General features: G+C 45.1%; 1 protein-coding gene across 1 annotated transcript in view; it reads right to left on the bottom strand.

The window, feature by feature from the left end:
• The window catches only part of LOC121582702 (laminin subunit gamma-3), a 214,987-nt gene that overhangs the window by 163,088 nt on the left and 29,792 nt on the right, over window positions 1-22,107 (bottom strand). Inside the window, exons 3-4 of the mRNA XM_041898719.2 lie at window positions 7,157-7,287; window positions 4,728-4,894 (exon numbers count right to left, since the gene is read on the bottom strand). Coding sequence (XP_041754653.2) covers window positions 4,728-4,894; window positions 7,157-7,287 — 298 coding nt within the window. The remainder of the gene's footprint in view (window positions 1-4,727; window positions 4,895-7,156; window positions 7,288-22,107) is intronic.

Raw genomic sequence — 22,107 nt, forward strand, 5'->3', positions numbered from 1 at the left:
TCACAGAGCAATTGACAGAAATCCAACTGCTTTTCAGAATGTCTCTGCAAATGCACATATAAAGTAGTGTTATTTTTTGAATGAGGTGAAATTAGATTACTGTTGGTTGTGAATAGGCTACTGGGTGGATGTTGAGTTGTTTTGTAACAGTTGTTTTCCCTGTTAAAATTGTTCATATATACCCTTTAACCTCTTAAGGATCGGACCCTTTTTTTCAATTTTCGCCTAAAATGACATACCCAAATCTAACTGCCTGTAGCTCAGGACTTGAAGCAAAGATATGCATATTCTTGATACCATTTGAAAGGAAACACTTTGAAGTTTGTGGAAATGTGAAATTAATGTAGGAGACTATAACACATTAGATCTGGTAAAAAAAAAGTAAATAGTAATCATCTTTGAAATGCAAGAGAAAGGCCACAATATAATGTTGCAGTTTAGGCGCAATTGAGATCTTGGCCACTAGATGGCATCAGTTTGTGTGCAAAGATTCAGATTGATCCAGTGAAGCATTGCAATACTGAACTATTTTCTATCAAGTCTGCCCAAATGTGTGAATTGGTCAATTGATACATTTTCAAGTACATAACTATAGAGAACATACAAAAATGATATGGTAATGCAAAATGTAAGTTTACACACTCCCAGGAATGTCATACATGATGGATCATTAGCTTATACACTAACTTTCACACATCTAGATGGCCGGGCGGGGTGGGTGTGGAGCCAGAGACAGCAAGGGTTCAAACTGTAGAACCCAGTTCCTACATTTGAATATAAAAATGGATTTTATCAAACAAAACTATGCTACATTTTATCTCAGGTGTAAGGGTTGGGGTGAGATGTGACCCAGGTGGGGTGCAGGATATACAGTAGGCAGTAGGCAGAGATGGTGAAACAAGGATCTTTACTGGTGGTCCCGAAGCCAAAATACAAAATAACGGACTTATCATGACAAAAGAAAGGCGGAGCAAATAAGTCTCCAAAAACCGTCTGACAGCCAAAATACGAAATACTACCTACGACTGAAACAACTAACGAAACAGGGAGAACACTTCTCAAGTACCTGTACATAGGTCTCCGATCAGACACTGAGTAGTACTGCTGGACATAGAGAAACTAGCAGAGAAACTGAGCAAGGGAACACAGGGAAGTGAAGGCATTAATACACAGGTGAACAGATAGACACAGGCGACACCAATAGGATGATGATTAGTCCTGACTGTGAGTGAGGAGTTGCCTAAGGTAGTCGAAGGATGACACCTAGTGGGTCGCTCCAGAACTGCGTAACAGTGCACCCCCCCACAGCCGTTCACCTCGGCGACTCCGGGTGGTGGCAACGGAATTTTGTTATCAGCCCTGTGTCCAGAATGGCATGGTGAGGGGAAGTTGCAGGCGGTAGGCCATTGGGTTGACGCGCCGGACCACTGTGAATGGCCCGACGAACCAGGAAGACAGCTTCCTGGACTCCATGCGGAGGGGAAGATCCCGCGTAGAAAGCCACACCCTCTGTGCCGGGCGACTCCTGCAGTTGGCCTGATGTTGAGACCTGACCGAGGCCCGCTTAAGCGCCGCCCGTACCTGCCTCCAGGTGCGGCGACAGTGACTGATGTGGGCCTGGACCGCCGCCTCCTCCTCTTGCTCGGGGAATAGGGGGGGTTGGTACCCGTATTGGCACTTGGAAGGGGGACAGGCCGGTAGACGAGCAGAGAAGGGTGTTGTGGGCATACTCCGCCCATGCCAGTCGCTGACTCCACGTAGCTGGGTTGCTGGAGGCGTAGCACCTCAGCACCCCCTCCAGATCCTGGTTGACGCGCTCCGTAGCGCTGCTCTGAACAGCCTATTGATTCCCTACGAAACTAGGGCAGCAAACAGGGTGTTGGGGACAATGAGGTCGTCCTTCTCCACCATGTCCACGCGGTCGAACTGCCGGGAGAGCGCGTCAGGCTTGGAGTTCTTCGACCCCGGATGGTATGAGATGGTGAACCGGAACCTGGTGAAGAACAACGCCCACCTGGCCTGGCACGAGTTGAGCCTCTTGGCCCCCTGAATGTAGGCTAAGTTCTTGTGGTCAGTCCATACGACGAATGGATGGGCGGCCCCCTCTAGCCAATGCCTCCACTCCCCCAGGGCGAGCTTGACCGCTAGCAGCTCACGGTTCCCAACGTCGTAATTCCACTCCACCGGGGACAGCCAATGGGAGAAAAACGCGCAGGGGTGAGTCTTACCATCCATGAGGAACCACTGTGACAGGATTGCTCCCACCGCAACGTCTGAAGCATCCACCTCCACAATGAACGGCAGGGACGGATCAGGATGCCCGAAGACCGGGGCCGATGTAAAGCGCCGCTTAAGAAAATCAAATGCGTTCAACCGTCCTGTATATGGGACACCGATCCCGTAGAGGTTCAAGATGATCATGAGTGATAATGTGTCTGACTGCAAATAGATTGAGTCTGCCTGAGTCATTACACATGTATTCAAGGCAGGTGGCTCAGGTGCACTGATTAAGATGGATTCCTAACTAGGTAGTGGATAGTATGCTAAATAAGACACTTATGTCTGCTAAGTAACTTTGTAATAACCAGAAGGATGTTGTGACAACATAAATATAAACAACAGTGTGTGCCTATGTGTCTGTGTGTATTTTGCTCAACTCTCTCTCTCTCTCTCTCTCTCTCTCTCTCTCTCTCTCTCTCTCTCTCTCTCTCTCTCTCTCTCTCTCTCTCTCTCTCTCTCTCTCTCTCTCTCTCTCTCGGCAGAGAAAAGACACCCGTTGTCAATTACAGTGTGTGCGTTCTGACAAGCAGGGCCATATGGTACTGGTTCCAGACACATGCCTTACGCGGCAGAGTGGAGAGAGAGAGAGCTCGGCCCGGCAAGCTGCGGCAAAATGTGTTTCTATCTCGCCGGAAAACGGAGCGTGGAATTACAATACACAGAGCATTCATTTAGATTCCTCTCGTTCTTTCACATTCAGTGCTTCTTTTCTTTTTTGTATAAGTTATATTTATTTAATAATATATTCACTTTTCGTATACAGTACAGTGCGGCTGCATACGGCAGTCTATTTAAAAAGCCATCTTGTTGGTACAGAGACTCAGGCTGCCTCCCAAATTGCACCCTATTCCCTACATAGTGCAATACGTTTGACCATAGCCCTTTGGGCCCTGGTCAAAGGTAGTACACTATATAGGGAACAGGGTGCTGTTTGGAACACAGCCGGAATGTAATTAAAACAAGCTTGTTGCTTAATAGAATCAAGCATAAAAACAATTAACGAGGTCTCTCCTTTATGGGTTTATCAGTCCAACCAATTACAATTCCTCCTCAGCAGTGTTCAAAATAACCTTTCACTGCTCAGTGCACAGCGCCATAAGCCTGAACCGCGCTGATATTCGCACTTGCACTAATTTACACACACACACACACACACACACACACACACACACACACACACACACACACACACACACACACACACACACACACACACACACACACACACACACACAGGCATGTACACATATACATTTACACACACACACACATGCAGCAGGTTGATGTTTATTGTCATGAATCTTGCCCTGGAGGCAGAAGTGAGCGATTTCTTCTAGATTTGACAGCTACAAAGTCTAAATTGTGTATATTAGAAAAATTCATGAAATAACATGTAAAGTTAGGGTTAACAGTATGGGTAAGGTTAGGGTTAAGGTTAGGTTTAAAATCTGAATTTATGACTTTGTGGCTGTGCCAGCTAGTGACCACTCTGCAGAGCTGCCTCCAGAACAAGATTCATGACAATAAATGCCTACCTACGCACACACACACACACACACACAAACACACACACACACACACACACACACACACACAACACAAGGACGCTTAGACATGCATGCATGGATGGACAGTACACATGTGCACGTGGAATTCATCTTCATTATGCTACACCAACATCTTATATGTTACATTTACATATGATACGTTCAATATCATTACAGTAGGTATGCTTTGTAAATACAGTGTTATAGGGTTACTGTACATCAACATTCAGCTGTCCTCCCTCCAACTCTACTATAGCCTACTCCCAGGGTACAGCTGTCCTCCCTCCAACACTCTTATAGCCTACTCCCAGCGTTCAGCTGTGCTCCCTCCAACTCTCCTATAGCTAACTCTCCTATAGCCTACTCAGAGGGTTCAGTTGTCCTCCCTCCAACTCTCCTATAGCCTACTCCTAGGGTTCAGCTCTCCCACCAACTCTCCTATAACCTACTCCCAGGTTTCATTTATCCTCACTCCAACTTTCCTATAGCCTACTCCGAGGGTTCAGCTGTCCTCCCTCCAACTCTCCTATAACCTACTCCTAGGGTTCATCTGTCCTCCCTCCAACTCTCCTATAGCCTACTCCCAGGGTTCAGCTCTCCCACCAACTCTCCTATAACCTACTCCCAGGTTTCAGCTATCCTCACTCCAACTTTCCTATAGCCTACTCTCAGTGTTCAGCTGTTCTCCCTCCAACTCTCCTATAGCCTACTCCCAGGGTTCAGCTGTTCTCCCTCCAGCTCTCCTACAGCCTTCTCCCAGGGTTCTTAGTACAAATCCCCATGTACTCACTCATACTTTATGTACTCCTAAAGGAACTTGGCTGCAATACTCACTCATACACTACCCCAACTATAAACCTCCCCAGGGGTGACTGAACTGAACCAATCTCCAATACTCACTCATACACTGGTTGGCAGAGTCTCCGGTGGCCCTGGCCCAAGGCCTGTCCTGATAGAATGGGTGACACTTCTGGCAGTCCACCCCGACAGTGTGATGCTGGCAGTCACACACCAGATTCCCCAGGTCATCCAACAAACACTCACTGCCATGGCCGTTACACTTACACCTGGGGGATAAAGATGGAGACACACTTGTATGGACACACACTCATATGCACATGAACACACACACACACACACACACACACACACACACACACACACACACACACACACACACACACACACACACACACACACACACACACACACACACACACACACACACACACACACACACACACACACACACACACACACACACACACACACACACACACACACACACACACACACACACACACAGAAGGAAATGAACAGAGAACAGAAAATAGGACAGGTAGGAGATGTAAAATGAGAAAGTATTTTCACTGTCACTTTTCACCTCCTATTACCTATCAGTGGCAGATACAGTACATCGCCTTGGACAACGTGGGGTTTTGTCCCCTTCACACTGCTCTGCTCATCTCCCCTGTCTATCCAACTCTCATCTGAACAAGATGTCCCTGAGCATAAACAACTTCCGCTACCAGTCACTGTGTGTGTGTATGTGTGCGTTTGTGTATGTGTGTGTGTGCGTGTGCATGTGAGTTATTGTGCTATATATCAAGTTATACATATCCTTTCCAAACAGTCGAGAAAATACAATTTCCTGTGACTAGAAGTAATTTAAGGATTAAGGATGTATTGCCAATAGCTGTTAGCTGAGGCCCTATCTTTACTGTGACACGCTGAGGATGATAGTGTCTGATTCTCCTTGTTGTGTCCCAACTGACACCGTATTCCCTATATAGTGCATTACTTTTGACTAGAACTCTTTACGGCCCTGGTAAAAAGTAGTGCACGAAATAGGGCGCCATTTGGGATGCACCCTCTGTCATTGGCTCTGTATAGGGCCTTTCTGTGAGGGAAGAGGGGGGCTCATCACTGCGCCTGTCACTGTCAGATTTAACCAGCTGTCCCAGATCCAGGCTCTTTATGCTAACGGCTCCGAATCAGTTATTTCTGTTTCTGTTGTTGTTGTTGTTGTGACATGGAAGTAGTTAGTAAGAAAGTGAAAATTGCCCCCAATCACCAACTCAGATGTCTCTAGTAGTAAACTCTGAGGTAATCTTGACAACCGCAATAATGAATATGGCACAGAAAATAGCTCATATAGCAGCTCAGTAGTCCGTCAGTTCTGGACCATTTATTTTTACTATTTTGAGTTACTATACTACACTAGTTGACAATTTAAACCAACACATTGACATACCCTGACACTTATTGTCTCCATTCATAATATTCAGTGTGGGAATTGGCCAACTGACAAGTGCTAGCACTGCTATGGCCAATCCAACAAGCTAGGCTGACTAAGCAAGCCCAACAAGTTGTCAGCTTGCCCCCCTTCATTCCCTCAGGTGTCATGGTGACATTGTTGGGTCATTTGTCAGATTGTCACCCCTCGCTGTGATCATAAACACTTATGACAGGTGTCAGATCCTGTTGAAGCAGTGGGTGAAGGCTTCATCTCAACTACTTAATAAGGTTCATGTTATTGTGCTGTGCCCATGGACATCCTGTCTGTGCTGCCCGCTTCCTGTTGTCCCATCTTGTTACTGTGAGGAATAAGCCCAGGGACCAGCAGACATGTGTTCAAATACTATTTGAAATCGTTAAAATACTTGGAGTGTTTGCTCTGGTCTACCCGGAGTGCTAGATGTGCCAGGCTTGCCGTTTTGGAATGATTTCAAATAGTATTTGAACCCAGGTCTGGGGACCAGGGACAGAGCAGGGACAGTGATAGAAAAGACACAGGACAGAGGAGGATGATGTGGCTCTGTTCTGTTTAGGGGGGAACTTGGTAGGCAGGGGGAGGGAGAGTGTTCTATTTATTAGTCTTACAATCTACTGTCCAGGACCATAGAGGGCTTGTGTTGAGTTAGACTATTTGTTATGTAAAAAGGATACAGAGAGGGAGGAAATGTGGAGAAGCGTTTTATTATCTGTTTTATTATCTATAAAATGGGGCACTATTCCAAGCTGGGTTGTTGTTTCATATTCGAGTCTGTCTGAGAAATGAGCAAAGACAAAGATAAATCAAAGCAAACAGGCTTCTGTTCTTCTCTCCCTCTGTTCTCTCCCTCTGTTCTTCTCTCCCTCTCTTCTTCTCTCCCTCTCTTCTTCTCTCCCTCGCTTCTTCTCTCCCTCTCTTCTTCTCTCCCTCTGTTCTTCTCTCCCTCTCTTCTTCTCTCCCTCGCTTCTTCTCTCCCTTTCTTCTTCTCTCCCTCTCTTCTTCTCTCCCTCTCTTCTTCTCTCCCTCTCTCTCTCAGATGTCAGGTGTGTGTTACCTGGCGCCTACGGAGAAATCGGAGATGGCGTAGAAGTAGGATCGCAACACCTTGGCGTCCTTGAAGAACTCATCTCCGAACGTGTTGAGCCTGTCCAGAGAGATGAGCAGGTCGGTGGCTGTCACCCACTCCTAAAGGAACAGACAGAGACAAGGAGAGGGGGATGAGGAGGAGGGGATGGAGGGATGGTGGCTGTCAGCTACTCCTACAGAGCGGGACAGAGAAGAGAGGGACATGAGGAGGAGGGGATGGAGGGGTTGGAGGGAAGGGATGGGTTGAGTTGGAATACAAAAGGAAAGGTAAAGACAGATTCAGGTTTGGTCAAAAGGTTGAGGAAGAACAGGATGGGAGAGAAAGGGGGAGAGAGAGAAAGATGGAAAGTACATGGGAGTCAAGAGAAAGAGACACGTAAAGAGGGGTAGAGCAGGGTGTGACTGTGAAAGAGATATAATAGAAGAATGAAATAAGAAAAGGAGGATACATAGAGAGGAAATGAGCAGAAGAGATAAAGAGATAACATAAACTAGAGAGGAGACTTGGTCCAGGGTTCCCAGACTCTTTCATTATAATGGATAATGTTTTAGCAGCACACAAATATGATGCCAGCTATAGTATATGAATCTGAATGCACCATGGATGAGCTGAATTGGAACAGTTAAATAGAATAGAATGTGAGAGGTGGAGACGAAGCGAGGGAGGGGAGATGGAAGAAAGAGGGAAAGACAAAGGATAAAGGTAAACAGAAGTGAGAGAGAGGGGGAGGAAGATGAAACAGGGTCAGGTGAGGAGAGAACAGAAGGAGAACAGATGGAAAAAGGGAATATTTCTCTCCTCTCCTCACAACTTTAAAACAAGTAGAGTATAGAAACGTTGTGTCTTTCACTTGGCTTGTTGTGTTGTGTTTTCTGTACACACTCCCCTGAGGGGTGTTTGATGTAGGGGAGTAGGGGAATGAGAGGAACGGGAGGAGAGCGGAGAGGATAGGCCTCAGACTAACAACATGTGGAACAGTTAGGTACATGTACTGTACTGCCTGTCTCAAGAGCTACTGGCTAGAATACCGTACCAAGGCCTAGGGGAATTGGGTAACACCATGTATGATGTTGCTTCTTATTTCATATAGTTAGCCTATATGACTACATATATGAGAACATGTAACAACTCTTGACTTCAAGAAAAAGAAAAGTAGGGGGTTTTCTCTATAGCAAGATGGAAACATAGTAAAGACTAATTAAGTCTACAATATTGTTTTCAAACACTATATTTAAATTAACTTAAACTATTAGTTGGACAAGTTAATGTAAAATGCAACCTATAATTGTCCTCTCGAGTTAGTCTTCCTCCATCAAAAAGCTTCAAAAAGCTTGTTTTGTGTGATCTATCACTGTGTATATACAGTGCCTTGCAAAAGTGTTCATCCCTGTCACGCCCTGGCTCTGGGGACTCTGAAATGTTGAGCCAGGGTGTGTAGTTTCTGTATTATATTTTCTATGTTGATGTTCTAGATCGTTTAGATCTATGTTGGCCAGGGTGGTTCCCAATCAGAGGCAGCTGTATCTCGTTGTCTCTGATTGGGGACAATACTTAGGCAGCCTGTTTGGCACTAGTCGGTGTGGGATCTTGTTCCGTAAAGGTTTGTTTTGTGTAACCTAGGACTTCACGTATCGTTTGTTTGTTGTTTTGTGTCGTGTTCAGTACGTTAATAAAAATGTACGCTTATCACGCTGCGCCTTGGTCCGTATCTTCCGTTAACGATCGTGACAGAAGATCCCACCAAAAGAGGACCAAGCAGCGTGCCCAGGAGGAGAAGATAGCGATGTCTCAGGTGGGCAAATGGTGGTCATGGGAGGAGATATTCCCGGGGAAAGGGCCATGGGCAAAGGTAAATGCCCAGGCAGGAGAGGAGAAACGGCGCCAACCGTGCCGACGACGGACACGCGAGAGGCAACCCCAATAATGTTTTTTTGGGGGGGGCACACGGCGTGGACGACGGGGCAGCAGGAGGCAGCTACAGGGCGAATCTGCAGACTAGGAGAGGAGGCCACCAGGTTACGGGGGCTATTGGTCCAGAGGGAGCAGGAGTTAATTGGTCGGAGGGAGGAGCTACAAGAGGCGTTAAGGGAGAGGGAGAGTGTAGAGGCACGGCGAGAGGAACTGGTTAGGCAGCAGAAGGAGCGGAGGTTTATAAGGAAACCCAGTCCCGCTCCTCGCACCAAGCAAGTGGTGTGTGTCACCAGTCCGGTCCGGCCCGTTCCTGATCCCCGCACTAAGCCAGTGGTGCGTGTTCCCAGTACGGCCCGACCCATTCCTGCTTCCCGCACAAGGCCAGTGGTGTGTGTTCCCAGTACGGTCCGGCCCGTTCCTGCTCCCCGCACTAAGTTAGTGGTGCGTGTTCCCAGTACGGCCCGACCCGTTCCTGCTCCTCGCACTAAGCCAGTGGTGCGTGTTCCCAGTCTGGCCCGGCCCGTTCCTGCTCCCCGCACCAAGCCGGTGGTGCGTGTTCCCAGCCCGGTCCGGCCCGTTCCTGCTCCCTGCACCAAGCCGGTGGTGCGTGTTCCCAGTTCGGCCCGGCCCATTCCTGCTCCCCGCACCAAGCCAGTGGTGCATATTCCCAGTCCAGCCCAGCCCGTTCCTGTCCCTCGCAGCAAGCCGGTGGTGCGTGTTCCCAGTCCGGCCCGGCCCGTTCCTGCTCCCCGCACCAAGCCAGTGGTGTGTATTCCCAGTCCAGCCCGGCCCGTTCCTGTCCCTCAAACCAAGCCAGTGGTGCGCGTCGTCAGCCCGGTCCGGCCAGTTCCTGCTCCCCGCACCAAGCCAGTGGTGCGCGTCGCCAGCCCGGTCCGGCCCGTTCCTGCTCCACGCACCAAGCCAGTGGTGCGTGTCGTCAGCCCGGTCCGACCCGTTCCTGCTCCCCGCACCAAGCCAGTGGTGCGTGTGTCCAGTCCGGCACGGCCCGTGCCTGTTCCACCGGTGCCTGGTCCGGCACCGGTCAGCTGCTCCACTCCGGAGCCAGAGCAATCCGCTCCACCGGGGTCCGGCCCAACTCCAGTCAGCGGATCCACTCCGGAGCCAGAGCAATCCGCTCCACCGGTGTCCATTCCAGCTCCGGCCAAGCCCTCCAGTCCGGATCCTGTACGGTTTGATCCACCGTTGTCGGGTCCAGCTCCAGTCAGCGGTGCCAGACCAGATCAGGGGCGCAACGGGGAGGTGGAGAGAAAGTGGTGGTCACGCCCGGAGCCGGATCCGCCTCCGAGGCGGAATGCCCACCTGGCCCCTACCCTGTTGTGTTTGTGTGGAGCGGTCGCAGTCGCAGTCCGCGCCTTTGGGGGGGGGGGGGTACTGTCACGCCCTGGCTCTGGGGACTCTGAAATATTGAGCCAGGATGTGTAGTTTCTGTGTTATATTTTCTATGTTGATGTTCTAGATCGTTTAGAACTATGTTGGCCAGGGTGGTTCTCAATCAGAGGCAGCTGTATCTCATTGTCTCTGATTGGGGACCATACTTAGGCAGCCTGTTTGGCACTAGTCGGTGTGGGATCTTGTTCCGTAAAGATTTGTTTTGTGTAACCTAGGACTTCACGTATCGTTTGTTTGTTGTTTTGTGTCGTGTTCAGTACGTTAATAAAAATGTACGCTTATCACGCTGCGCCTTGGTCCGTATCTTCCGTTAACGATCGTGACAATCCCCCTTGGCGTTTTTCCTATTTTGTTGCATTACAACCTGTAATTTAAATTGATTTTTATTTGGATTTCATGTAATGGACATACACAAAATAGCCGAATTGGTGAAGTGAAATGAAAAAAATAACTTGTTTCAAAAAACTCAAAAAAATAAATAACGGAAAAGTGGTGCGTGCATATGTATTCACCCCCTTTGCTATGAAGCCCCTAAATAAGATCTGGTGGAACCAATTACCTTCAGAAGTCACATAATTAGTTAAATAAAGTCCATCTGTGTGCAATCTAAGTGTCACATGATCACAGTATATATATACCTGTTCTGAAAGGCCCCAGAGTCTGCAACACCACTAAGCAAGGGGCACCAGCAAGCAAGCGGCACCATGAAGACCAAGGAGCTCTCCAAACAGGTCAGGGACAAAGTTGTGGAGAAGTACAGATCAGGGTTGGGTTATAAAAAAATATCAGAAACATTGAACATCCCACGGAGCACCATTAAATCCATTATTAAACAATTGAAAGAATATGGCACCACAACAGATCAAAGATAACCCTGAAGGAGCTGCAAAGCTCCACAGCGGAGATTGGAGTATCTGTCCATAGGACCACTTTAAGCCGTACACTCCACAGAGCTGGGCTTTACGGAAGAGTGGCCAGAAAAAAGCCATTGCTTAAAGAAGAAAAATAAGCAAACATGTTTGGTGTTCGCCAAAAGCAATGTGGGAGACTCCCCAAACATATGGAAGAAGGTACTCTGGACAGATGAGACTAAAATTGAGCTATTTGGCCATCAAGGAAAACGCTATGTCTGGTGCAAACCCAACACCTCTCATCACCCCGAGAACACCATCCCCACAGTGAAGCATGGTGGTGGCAGTATCATGCTGTGGGGATGTTTTTCATCGGCAGGGACTGGGAAACTAGTCAGAATTGAAGGAATGATGGATGCCGCTAAATACAGGGAAATCCTTGAGGGAAACCTGTTTCAATCTTCCAGAGATTTGAGACTGGGACGGAGATTCACCTTCCAGCAGGTCAATGACCCTAAGCATACTGCTAAAGCAACACTCGAGTGGTTTAAGGGGAAACATTTAAATGTCTTGGAATGGCCTAGTCAAAGCACAGACCTCAATCCAATTGAGAATCTTTGGTATGACTTAAAGATTGCTGTACACCAGCGGAACCCATCCAACTTGAAGGAGCTGGAGCAGTTTTGCCTTGAAGAATGGGCAAAAATCCCAGTGGCTAGATGTGCCAAGCTTATAGAGATACCCCAAGAGACTTGCAGCTGTAATTGCTGCAAAAGGTGGCTCTACAAAGTATTGACTTTGGGGGGGGGGGGGGGTGAATAGTTATGCACGCTCAAGTTTTCTGTTTTTTTTGTCTTATTTCTTGTTTGTTTCACAATTTTTTTTATTTTGCATCTTCAAAGTGGTAAGCATGTTGTGTAAATCAAATGATACATACCCCCCAAAAATCCATTTTAATTCCAGGTTGTAAGGCAACAAAATAGGAAAAATGCCAAGGGGGGTGAATACTTTCGCAAGCCACTGTAAAGCACTGCTGCTGCAGTAAAACTTAATATTTAGCACTGCCTCAGAGAAGAATACTATTATCCTAGCAAGCTGTCTATGAGTCTTTCTCAGTGTCATTAGTAGGAGATTCTGGAAGGCCACATGTGAGTTAGCGAGCAGGTCAGCCACTTTAAGTTCACACCCTGTGATTGGTGGAGAGTAGTGGTGCGTGGGTCAGTTGTTTGTTCACCTGCACCCTCCCGCAATTGCTAATAACCCAAACACAACCGCCTGACTATATGTGATAAAGTGAAAATCTGAGACCCGCACCCAACCCTAAGCCGCAAATATAGAAAATGCGATATAGGCAGAACAATTTTTTGGCAGCGGGTTGTTTTGCCTGAATTAGATATGTTTCTGCTGATAATTTCTGACATTTTGGTAGGCTATTTGTTAGTCAACTTGTCTATAATTAGATACATGTAGCTTCTCTTTTGTCATTATATGTTGCCTTAGAAGACTAAATAAACAAAATAATATAATACATCGATAGAATGAACGCTTCAATCTAGTTGATATCAGTAAAGTTTTATTTGTCATCTTTCGCGGAGCAAAGATGTTTAGGGACTGGGGAGAAAATACAATTACGCAAAAAAAAAACGGGAAATATTTTCTGTGCAAAATGTCAGTTTGACTGGTTGTAAGGAAAAACAAAGCTGTGAAAACGAACCAATGTGTTTCTGATAAGATTTCAGTTTGGCTTTGATGCATATTTTGTGTGGCTGAAATACTATTGGCTTTTATTATGCTTTTATGATGAAGACAGCGCCTCTACAGATCTTATCTAACTGAGTATGTCACGTCTACTCCCGCTCCTCCCCTCCGGCGTTCGACGTCACCGGTTTACTAACCACCGGTCCTGGTAACCATCATTACGCGCACCTGGCATCAATCATTACGCGCACCTGCGCTTCATCATGAGGCACACCTGGACTCCATTACCTCACTCATTACCTCCCCTTTATCTGGCACTCCCTTATGTTCCTTCCCCAGGCAGTATTGTTTCTGTGTTTCATGTCAAGACGCTACTCCTATGTTGTATTGTTCCATGTTCTTTGTTACATTAAACTTACCACCTGCTTCTCGACTCCCAGCGTCTACGTTACAGAGCATTGCATTCTCTCAAGATGCAGAAAGAAAGAAATCATATTTCTCCACTCCTTTTCCCAAGTCCAAATTTAGCTTTGGTGTATAATTTTACTGCAAAAAATGCTTAATTCTGCAGGAGTTATTATTAAGGCTTTAGCCCTTTTCGCACGGGACTAGTATTACTAGAGAGCGTTGGTTATGTATTTATTACCCCAGAATGTCCGTTATTCCAGAGGACGATTCGGGCGGGATACATTTTTTCCAAACTGCCACCTGTAATTCTTTCTTTCTTTTTTTATTTTATAAATCGACACTTATGAAGCCTGGAAGTTTTTTTCTAGGTGTGAAGATATTTCAACAAGTCCAGGCTATAACAGTCTACACTGATAACTCGATCTTGGTTCGCAAGTTTCTAAACCATATCAAACCATCTTTCGTATAGTGTCGCCATAATATTTGAATTGAATATGTGTGATCATAATCATTAGAATATTTTAGCGATCCGCAGTAGAAGACGTCCTAAATGCCCCCCAGCCTTCAGATGTGAGCTAAACAGCTAACTTGTGCTTGATATGCGCTATTAGTCTATGGATGAGAAAGTGAACTTGTTCCAAACGTTTAGCTCAGTTGTATGCTGCTTTGCGATCTATTAACAGCAAGTGTTTCATTAAATAGGCGCAATTTTTTTTTTTACGATGTATTTGCCGATGTTCAATTCATTCGCACAAAACTTATAAACAAAAGCATTAACTGTGAAAGTTGATACATGTAGGCCCTTCATATATAGGCTATGTGCAGCACTTTTTTCAATTTATCAAATCAGTTATTGTTTTCTTGCTCAAACCGGGAGCAACACCTGGAAAACACAGACATTTCATTCAAGACACACGGATGTTGATTCGCACAGGACTAGTATTATCAGAGGACTTTGGAGTTTGCCAAAAAACAGTAGGTTATTCCGGTTAGTCAATGTCCAAATTTCAGTTTCCATTTAACCCATCTAAACAGTAGGCTACAGTTCCCTTGACATGCCATAGGCCTATTTGAAGTCCAGTCTTGTGACTGTTGAATTTGTATAGCGCCTCATCACACATAACGTAGCTGGCACTGCCATCATCCTCTTTTACCACTTCACCAAATCTTTTCAAAACATTACTTTTCTTTCCATCCCTTCTCTTTATTTTCAACTCTCCTTTCGCAGTTTTTGTCTTATTTAATTAAACTTCATCAATGACCTTTTTGCCTCCTTTGATTGATGTTAACCTTTTTCTGCCCGTTCCCAAAAGCATTATTTGGTGATTGGCTGTGTAGGCAATTTGGCTCGCTTACAGTTAAGCCCTAAATCTTAGGCTTATGCACTAATACCAGATAGCCTAAAATAATGAAAGAAAAACCTCAATGTAGACTATATAAATTGTACAACAATTATACATTTATGGATTTTTTAAGGTAATGTTTCTTGCCACCCACCCACCCTTCAGCCACACAATATTTATTGACCCCAAACCCGTCCAACCCACGGATATAACTGTGGGGACTGCGGGTTATGAGTCAACCCGCGCATCACTAGTGGAGAGTCAAAGGGTCATGGAGCCTGTTTGGAACATGTGGCGGGAATCTAGAACACATTTGTTCCAGGAACCGTTTAACCGTTAAAGGGGCAGAAACATTAGGACTCCTGGACCTTGGTGACTTATGTGGGTCAACAGGGCCAGACCTGGGTTAGACCTGGGTCAGACATGCGGTAACACTATGGATGGGTACTACTGCCTGGAGCTGGATCACATGTTCAAAACCAGGTCAACATAACAGGGAAAGTAGCTGAGAATTAGACCAAAACAATCATAGAAATTGATCATTTGTAATATGTGGACAACGTCCTTTGGAAAGCTAATGTGCTGATCAGTAAGTATCCTTTATTCTCACTCTCTTGCTACTTTATTAGCGCTCTGTCTCTCCGTCTGTCTCTCTATCTCTCTCTCTGTCTCTCCGTCTGTCTCTCTCTCTGTATCTCTGTCTTTCTCTCGGTCTCTCCGTCTGTCTCTGTCTCTGTCTCTCTCTCTGTCTGTCTTTCTCTCTGTCTCTCCGTCTGTCTCTCTGTCTCTGTCTCTCTCTCTGTCTCTCTGTCTGTCTCTCTGTCTCTCCGTCTGTCTCTCTGTCACCGTCTCTCCGTCTCTCTCTGTCTCGCTCTGTCTCTCTGTCTCTATCTCTCCGTCTGTCTCTCTGTCTGTCTCTCTGTCTCTCTCTGTCTCTCTCTGTCTCTCTCTGTCTCTCACTCTTTCTCTCACTCTGTCTCTCTCTCTCTCTCTCTCTCTCTCCCCCCTCTCTCTCTCTCTCTCTCTTTCTGGCTGGTGGCACTTTCCTCAGGGAGCCCTTGAGGAGGGTGTGTGTTGTGTTTGTGAGCTGCCTGTTTCACAGCAGCACGGTGCAGAGCAGAGTGGAGCTGGCAAGCTACTGTTTTGGGGCCTGCTTATCGACTTCGGCCCTGCTTGACATGGCTCTGCTCCTGCTAATGGGGTTTGGACGCTGCCGAATGACCCCAGTGTCCAGGGGCTGCCGGTGGAAGCGCACGTTCATCCTTCACGCACTTCCACCTGCCCGCAACTCCCGGTACCATCGCCAACGGGGGGATGCTGGCTGCGAGGTAGCATATTGAAATAAGAAAGGGGGAAATCAGGAGGGGAGGAGAGGAGGAGGGGAAGATGAGGATTTATGCCAGTGGAGCGAGTGTCTTCAAACCAGGCTTGAAGAAGGAATTTGAATAGGGCAGTGAACGAATACAGGGGAGAGCTTATTCCAATTCAGGGCAGGAAGGGAATGACGAGAAACAAAACAGATAACTTCTCCTCCATACATTTTCTCCCTCCCTCTTGTTTTGCTCCACAACTCAACAACAACAGCAGGGTTAGAGGCCAAGAGCCAAGAGTTTGGGAGATACATCAGTTTGAAGTTAGTCTCAAAAAACTTTTCCCCTCACCTTGCTGGGGTCTGGCTCAGAATTCTGAGAACAACATAGTGCTGTATCATAGAGACGAATGAATGCAGTGCTGCCAAACTGAGGAATCTGATTGGTCGATGATAAGCTACCAGCTTCGGCAACCAATCTACGATGATGACATCTTACTGCAGTCACTTCCTGACATGTGATTCATTCTGATCAATGATCAATAGCCAAAAGCAGGTGATCAGCAATCCATCCACCATTACTGTCTGTTATAAATATCCTCATGTCTCCAGAGGCGAAAGTTAAAGAACAGAAGTAAGTGAGAGGAGATACTCTTTGATCAACTATATCCTGGAGTCTTCCTCGGCATAGATTTAAAACAGCCAACTCAGGATGATTCAACCCTCCCAAGCCTCCCAATGTCTTATTGATGCTTGTTTCTCTCTCTCTCACTGTCTCTCTCTCTCTCTCTCTTTCGCTCTCTCTCTCTCTCTTTCGCTCTCTCTCTCTCTCTTTCGCTCTCTCTCTCTCTCTTTCGCTCTCTCTCTCTCTATTTCTCTCTCTCTTGCCCTCCCTCTCTCTCTATTTATCGCTCTCTTTCTTTCTATCTCTCTCTGTTTGTCTAAAATCTGCTGAGTCAGACAATGACAGGATGTAGTTTTATGAAGAAGCTTCACACAAGGGGTTATGCTAATGTTTATAGCTCTTAGCCGTGTCCATATCATGGGAGTACTAAGGAAATAATAATGTTTTAAGGTGTCACAGAGATCATCTATTTTCTTCACAATTGTTGGTTTTTGTATTATTAAAAACAGAACAGGTATTTGTATTTATTAAGGATCCCCATTAGCTACTGCCAAGGCAGCAGCTACTCTTCTTGGGGTCCAGCAACATTAAGGCAGTTATAAACAATTTAAAATATTACATGACATTACATTTCATAACACTTTTCACAACACATATTTACAATACACGTGTGTGTGTAGAGTGCGTGTCTTATCATGTGTATGTGTGTCTGTGCCTGTGTGTGTCTCTTCACAGTCCCCGCTGTTCCATAAGGTGTATTTGTATCTGTTTTTTAAAATCTGATTCTATTGCTTGCATCAGTTACCTGATGTGGAGTAGAGTTCCATGTAGCCATGGCTCTATGTAGTACTCTGTGCCTCACATAGTCTATTCTTGACTTGGGGATTGTGAAGAGACCTTTGGTGGTATGTGTTGTGGTGTATGCTTGGGTGTCCGAGCTGTGTGCTAGTACTTAAAACAGACACCTCGGTGCATTCAGCAAGTCAACACTTCTTACAAAAACAATCTCTCCTCCACTTTGAGCCATGAGAGATTTTCATGCATATTATTAATGTTAGCTCTCCGTGTACATTTAAGGGCCAGCCGTGCTCCCCTGTTCTGAGACAATTGTAATATTCTGAGGTCCCTCTTTGTGGCACCTGACCACATGACTGAACAGTAGTCCAGGTGAGACAAAACTAGAGCATGTTGGACCTGCCTTGTTGATAGTGTTGTTAAAAAGACAGAGTAGTTCTTTATAATGGACAGACTTCTCCCCATCTTAGCTACTGTTGTATCAACATGTTTTGACCATGACAGTTTACAATCCAGGGTTACTCCAAGCAGTTTAGTCACCTCAACTTGCTCAATTTCCACATTATTAATTACAATATTTAGTTGACATTAAGGGTTTAGTGAATGATTTGTCCAAAATACAATGCTTTTAGTTTTTGAAATATTTAGGACTAACATTCCTTGCCACCCATTCTGAAACTAACCGCAGCTCTTTGTTAAGTGTTGCAGGGATTTCACTCGCTGTAGTAGCTGAAGTGTATAGTGTTGAGTCAGCCGCATACATAGACACACTGGCTTAACTCAAGGCCAGTGGCAGGTCATTAGTAAAGATTGAAAAAAGTAAGGGGCCTAGACAGCTGCCCTGTGGATTTCCTGATTCTACCTGGATTATGTTGGAGAGGCTTCCATTAAAGAACACCCTCGGTGTTCTGTTAGACAGGTAACTCTTTATCCATAATATAGCAGAGGGTGTAAAGCCATAACACATATGTTTTTCCATCAGCAGACTATGATCGATAATGTCAAAAGCCGCACTGAAGTCGAACAAAACAGCTCCCACAATCTTTTATTATCAATTTCGCACAGCTAATCATTAGTCATTTGTGTAAGTGCCGTGCTTGTTGAATGTCCTTCCCTATAAGGGTGCTGAAAGTCGGTTGTCAATTTGTTTACTGTAAAATAGCATTGTATCTGGTCAAACATTATGCTTTTTTTGTTTACAAAGGGTTGTTAAAATACTGATTGGTCGGCTATTTGAGCCAGTAAAGGGGGCTTTACTATTCTCAGACCCATGTGGCTTGTCATTGTTGATAGACAACAATAATTCCCCCCTCTTCCACACACACTTTTACGGAATTGAAAATTACAACGCTTGTCTTTCATAATTTGATCAGTTATACTTGGATGTGTAGTGTCAGCGTTTGTTGCTCGCATGTCATGCCTAAGTTTGCTCATCTTTCCAATGAAAAAATAATGAAAGTAATTGGCAATATCACTGGGTTTTGTGATGAATGAGCCATCTGATTCAATGAATAATGTTGCTGAGTTTGCCTTTTTGCCCAAAATTTCATTTAAGGTGCTCCATAGCTTTTCACTATCATTCTTTATATCATTTATCTATGTTTCATTGTATAGTTTCTTCTTCTTTTTATTCAGTTTAGTTTAATCAGTTTAGATTTCTCAATTTGCAATACGTTTGCCAATCGGTTGTGCAGCCAGACTTATTTTCCATTCCTTTTGCCTCGTCCCTCTCAACTATACACTTTTTCAGTTCCTCATCAATCTATGGGGATTTATCAGTTTTGACAGTCATTTTCTTCATGGGTGCATGCTTATTAGTAACTGAAATAAGCAATTTCATAAATGTGTCAAGTGCAGCGTCTGGTTGCTCCTCATTACACACCACAGACCAACAAATATTCTTTACATCAACAACATAGGAATCACTACAAAACTTATTGTATGACCACTTATACACTGTATTAGGCCCAGCCTTTGGAACTTTGGTTTTCCTAGATATGACTACTATATTGTGATCACTACATCCGTTGGATTTGGATACTGTTTTAAAGCAAATTCCTGAAGCATTAGTAAAGCTGTGATCAATACATGTTGATGGTTTTATTCCTGTGCTGTTTGTAAATACCCTGGTAGGTTAACTGATAACCTGAACCAGGTTGCAGGCACTAGTTACAGTTTGAAGCTTTTTCTTGAGTGGGCAGCTTGATGAAAGCCAGTCAATATTTAGGTCACCCAGAAAATATACCTCTCTGTTGATATCACATACATTTTCAAGAATTTCTCACATGTTATCCAGATACTGACTGTTAGCACTTGGTGGTCTATAGCAGCTTCCCACAATAATGGGCTTTAGGTGAGACAGATTAACCTGTAGCCATATTACTTAAACAATATTAAACATGAGATCCTCTCTAAGCTTTACAGGAATGTGGTTCTGATTATAAACGGCAACACCTCCACCATATTCATTTCTGTATTTTCTGTAGATGTTATAACCATGTGTTGCTACCCCTGTATCATCAAAGGTATTATCTAAGTGAGTTTCAGAGATCGTTAGAATATGAATGTCATCTGTTACTAGCAAATTATTGATTTAATGAACCTTGTTTCTTAAGCTACATATGCTAACTTGTACTATTTTTAGCACTTTTCTGGGATGCTTGATTGTTTTCATTTCTTTACTCGGAAGGTTAGCAGAAGTAGACATGCTCATGTTATTTATGTTAGTGCAGGGTGAGCTGCACACAGTGGACTTCCTACTAGGGCACACCGCCTCAGTGCTAACAGTATAACTCTGGTTCATAGGCACATGATTACTGCATACAATAGCTGTAGGATCAACAGAGGCATTCAGGGCAGTTAGAGGGACATCAATTAGGTTACTTACATTGTGTCTTCCAACACCCCTGGGATAATGTACATTTGCTAAAGCATTATGAGAACTCAGCGACACAATGGTAGGGATTAACTGAGCTGGGCTTGGGTCATTGATAAGTAATTGTCTCAACACACCCTTATAATGCTGTGAAAGGATCCAGGAACCCAAATGATTTGGGTGGATCCCATACTCCTTATAAAATGAGCTTTGTTTCCAGAAGGTATCAAAATTGTCAATAAATGTTACACCCATAGAGCTGTAATAGTCACGTAGCCAGTTATAGAGGGCTAAGTCTGCTGAAACGTTCAATGCCACGATTTAGGGAGGGCACAGGGCCAGATATCATGGGGCATTTGTTGGTGTCAAGCAGAGATCCAATCAGTTCTTTAAAATACATCTTCAGCTGTTCGAAGCTGCCTTTCATAATGTCATTGAATCCCACATGAACTATGATAGACTACATTTCCTGATGTAGGTTTAAAATGTTTGGGAGCAGCTTATTGATGTCTTGTACTCATGCTCCTGGATAACACAAAATTTTTGCTGAGACATTTCTCACCATTGAACTGCCCAACACAACGGCCAGAGAATGGGATGGAGAAATCCGCCCATTCCTACCCCTCACACAATTCGTGGAACATGTCCCTATGAGAAGGATTATAAACAAGTTGTTAATCATACCGTGTTTTTTATGAATTTCTGACGTATTTATTGTTTATAACATCTGTATGTGTCTGTGTGTGTGTGAAAGCATGCATGTGGACCTTTAAGAGTCACTTTAACACACACACACACACACACATACTGTATACACGTTATTTAACCGCAGTGTTGCCATCCATGATGCTCATACAGTGTGGCAGCACATAATCTCATTATCACAACCAACCATTATCATATGCTGCTGGTAGTATTAGTCATTGTCGGTTGGACAATGCTAATTGTGTAAGGCAACACATACATATGCCTAAATATCACTTACAGCACTGAAAGGAAGCCATTTCTGGAAGGTTAATTAGTCGTCAGCTCATTGCTTATTATTTGTGCAAACCACAGCAAAATGCTTGTTATTTTCTGTTCTCTCCCGTAGAATTCAGACTCACAATATTCAGACTCACAATGCTGTGATGATGCTTATTGTGGGGGAGGATTAAATGATACTGTTCGTTGTTGAGAGAAGCAAGGCTATTGTTCGACAAAGCTTAGTTTGGCACAATTATCTATCTATGTTATCGATGGGGCTGTAGTGGAACAGGTTGAGAGCTTCAAGTTACTTGGTGTCCACATCACCAACAAACTATCATGGTCCAAACACACAAAGACAGTCGTGAAGAGGGCACGACAAAGCCTATTCCCCCTCAGGGGACTGAAAAGATTTGGCATGGGTCCTCAGATCCTCAAAACGTTCTACAGCTGCACCATCGAGAGCATCCTGACTGGTTGCATCACCACCTGGTGTGGCAACTGCTCGACCTCCGACCGCAAGGCACTACAGAGGGTAGTGCGTACGGCCCAGTACATCACTGGGGCCAAGCTTCCTACCTTCCAGGACCTCTATACCAGGCGGTGTCAGAGGAAGACCCTACAAATTATAAAAGACTCCAGCCACCCTAGTCAAAGACTGTTCTCTCTGCTACCGCACGGCAAGCGGTACCGGAGCGCCAAGTCTAGGTCCAAAAGGCTTCTTAAC

Source organism: Coregonus clupeaformis, chromosome 15 (genome assembly GCF_020615455.1).
Source record: "Coregonus clupeaformis isolate EN_2021a chromosome 15, ASM2061545v1, whole genome shotgun sequence".
Lineage (NCBI taxonomy): Eukaryota > Metazoa > Chordata > Actinopteri > Salmoniformes > Salmonidae > Coregonus > Coregonus clupeaformis.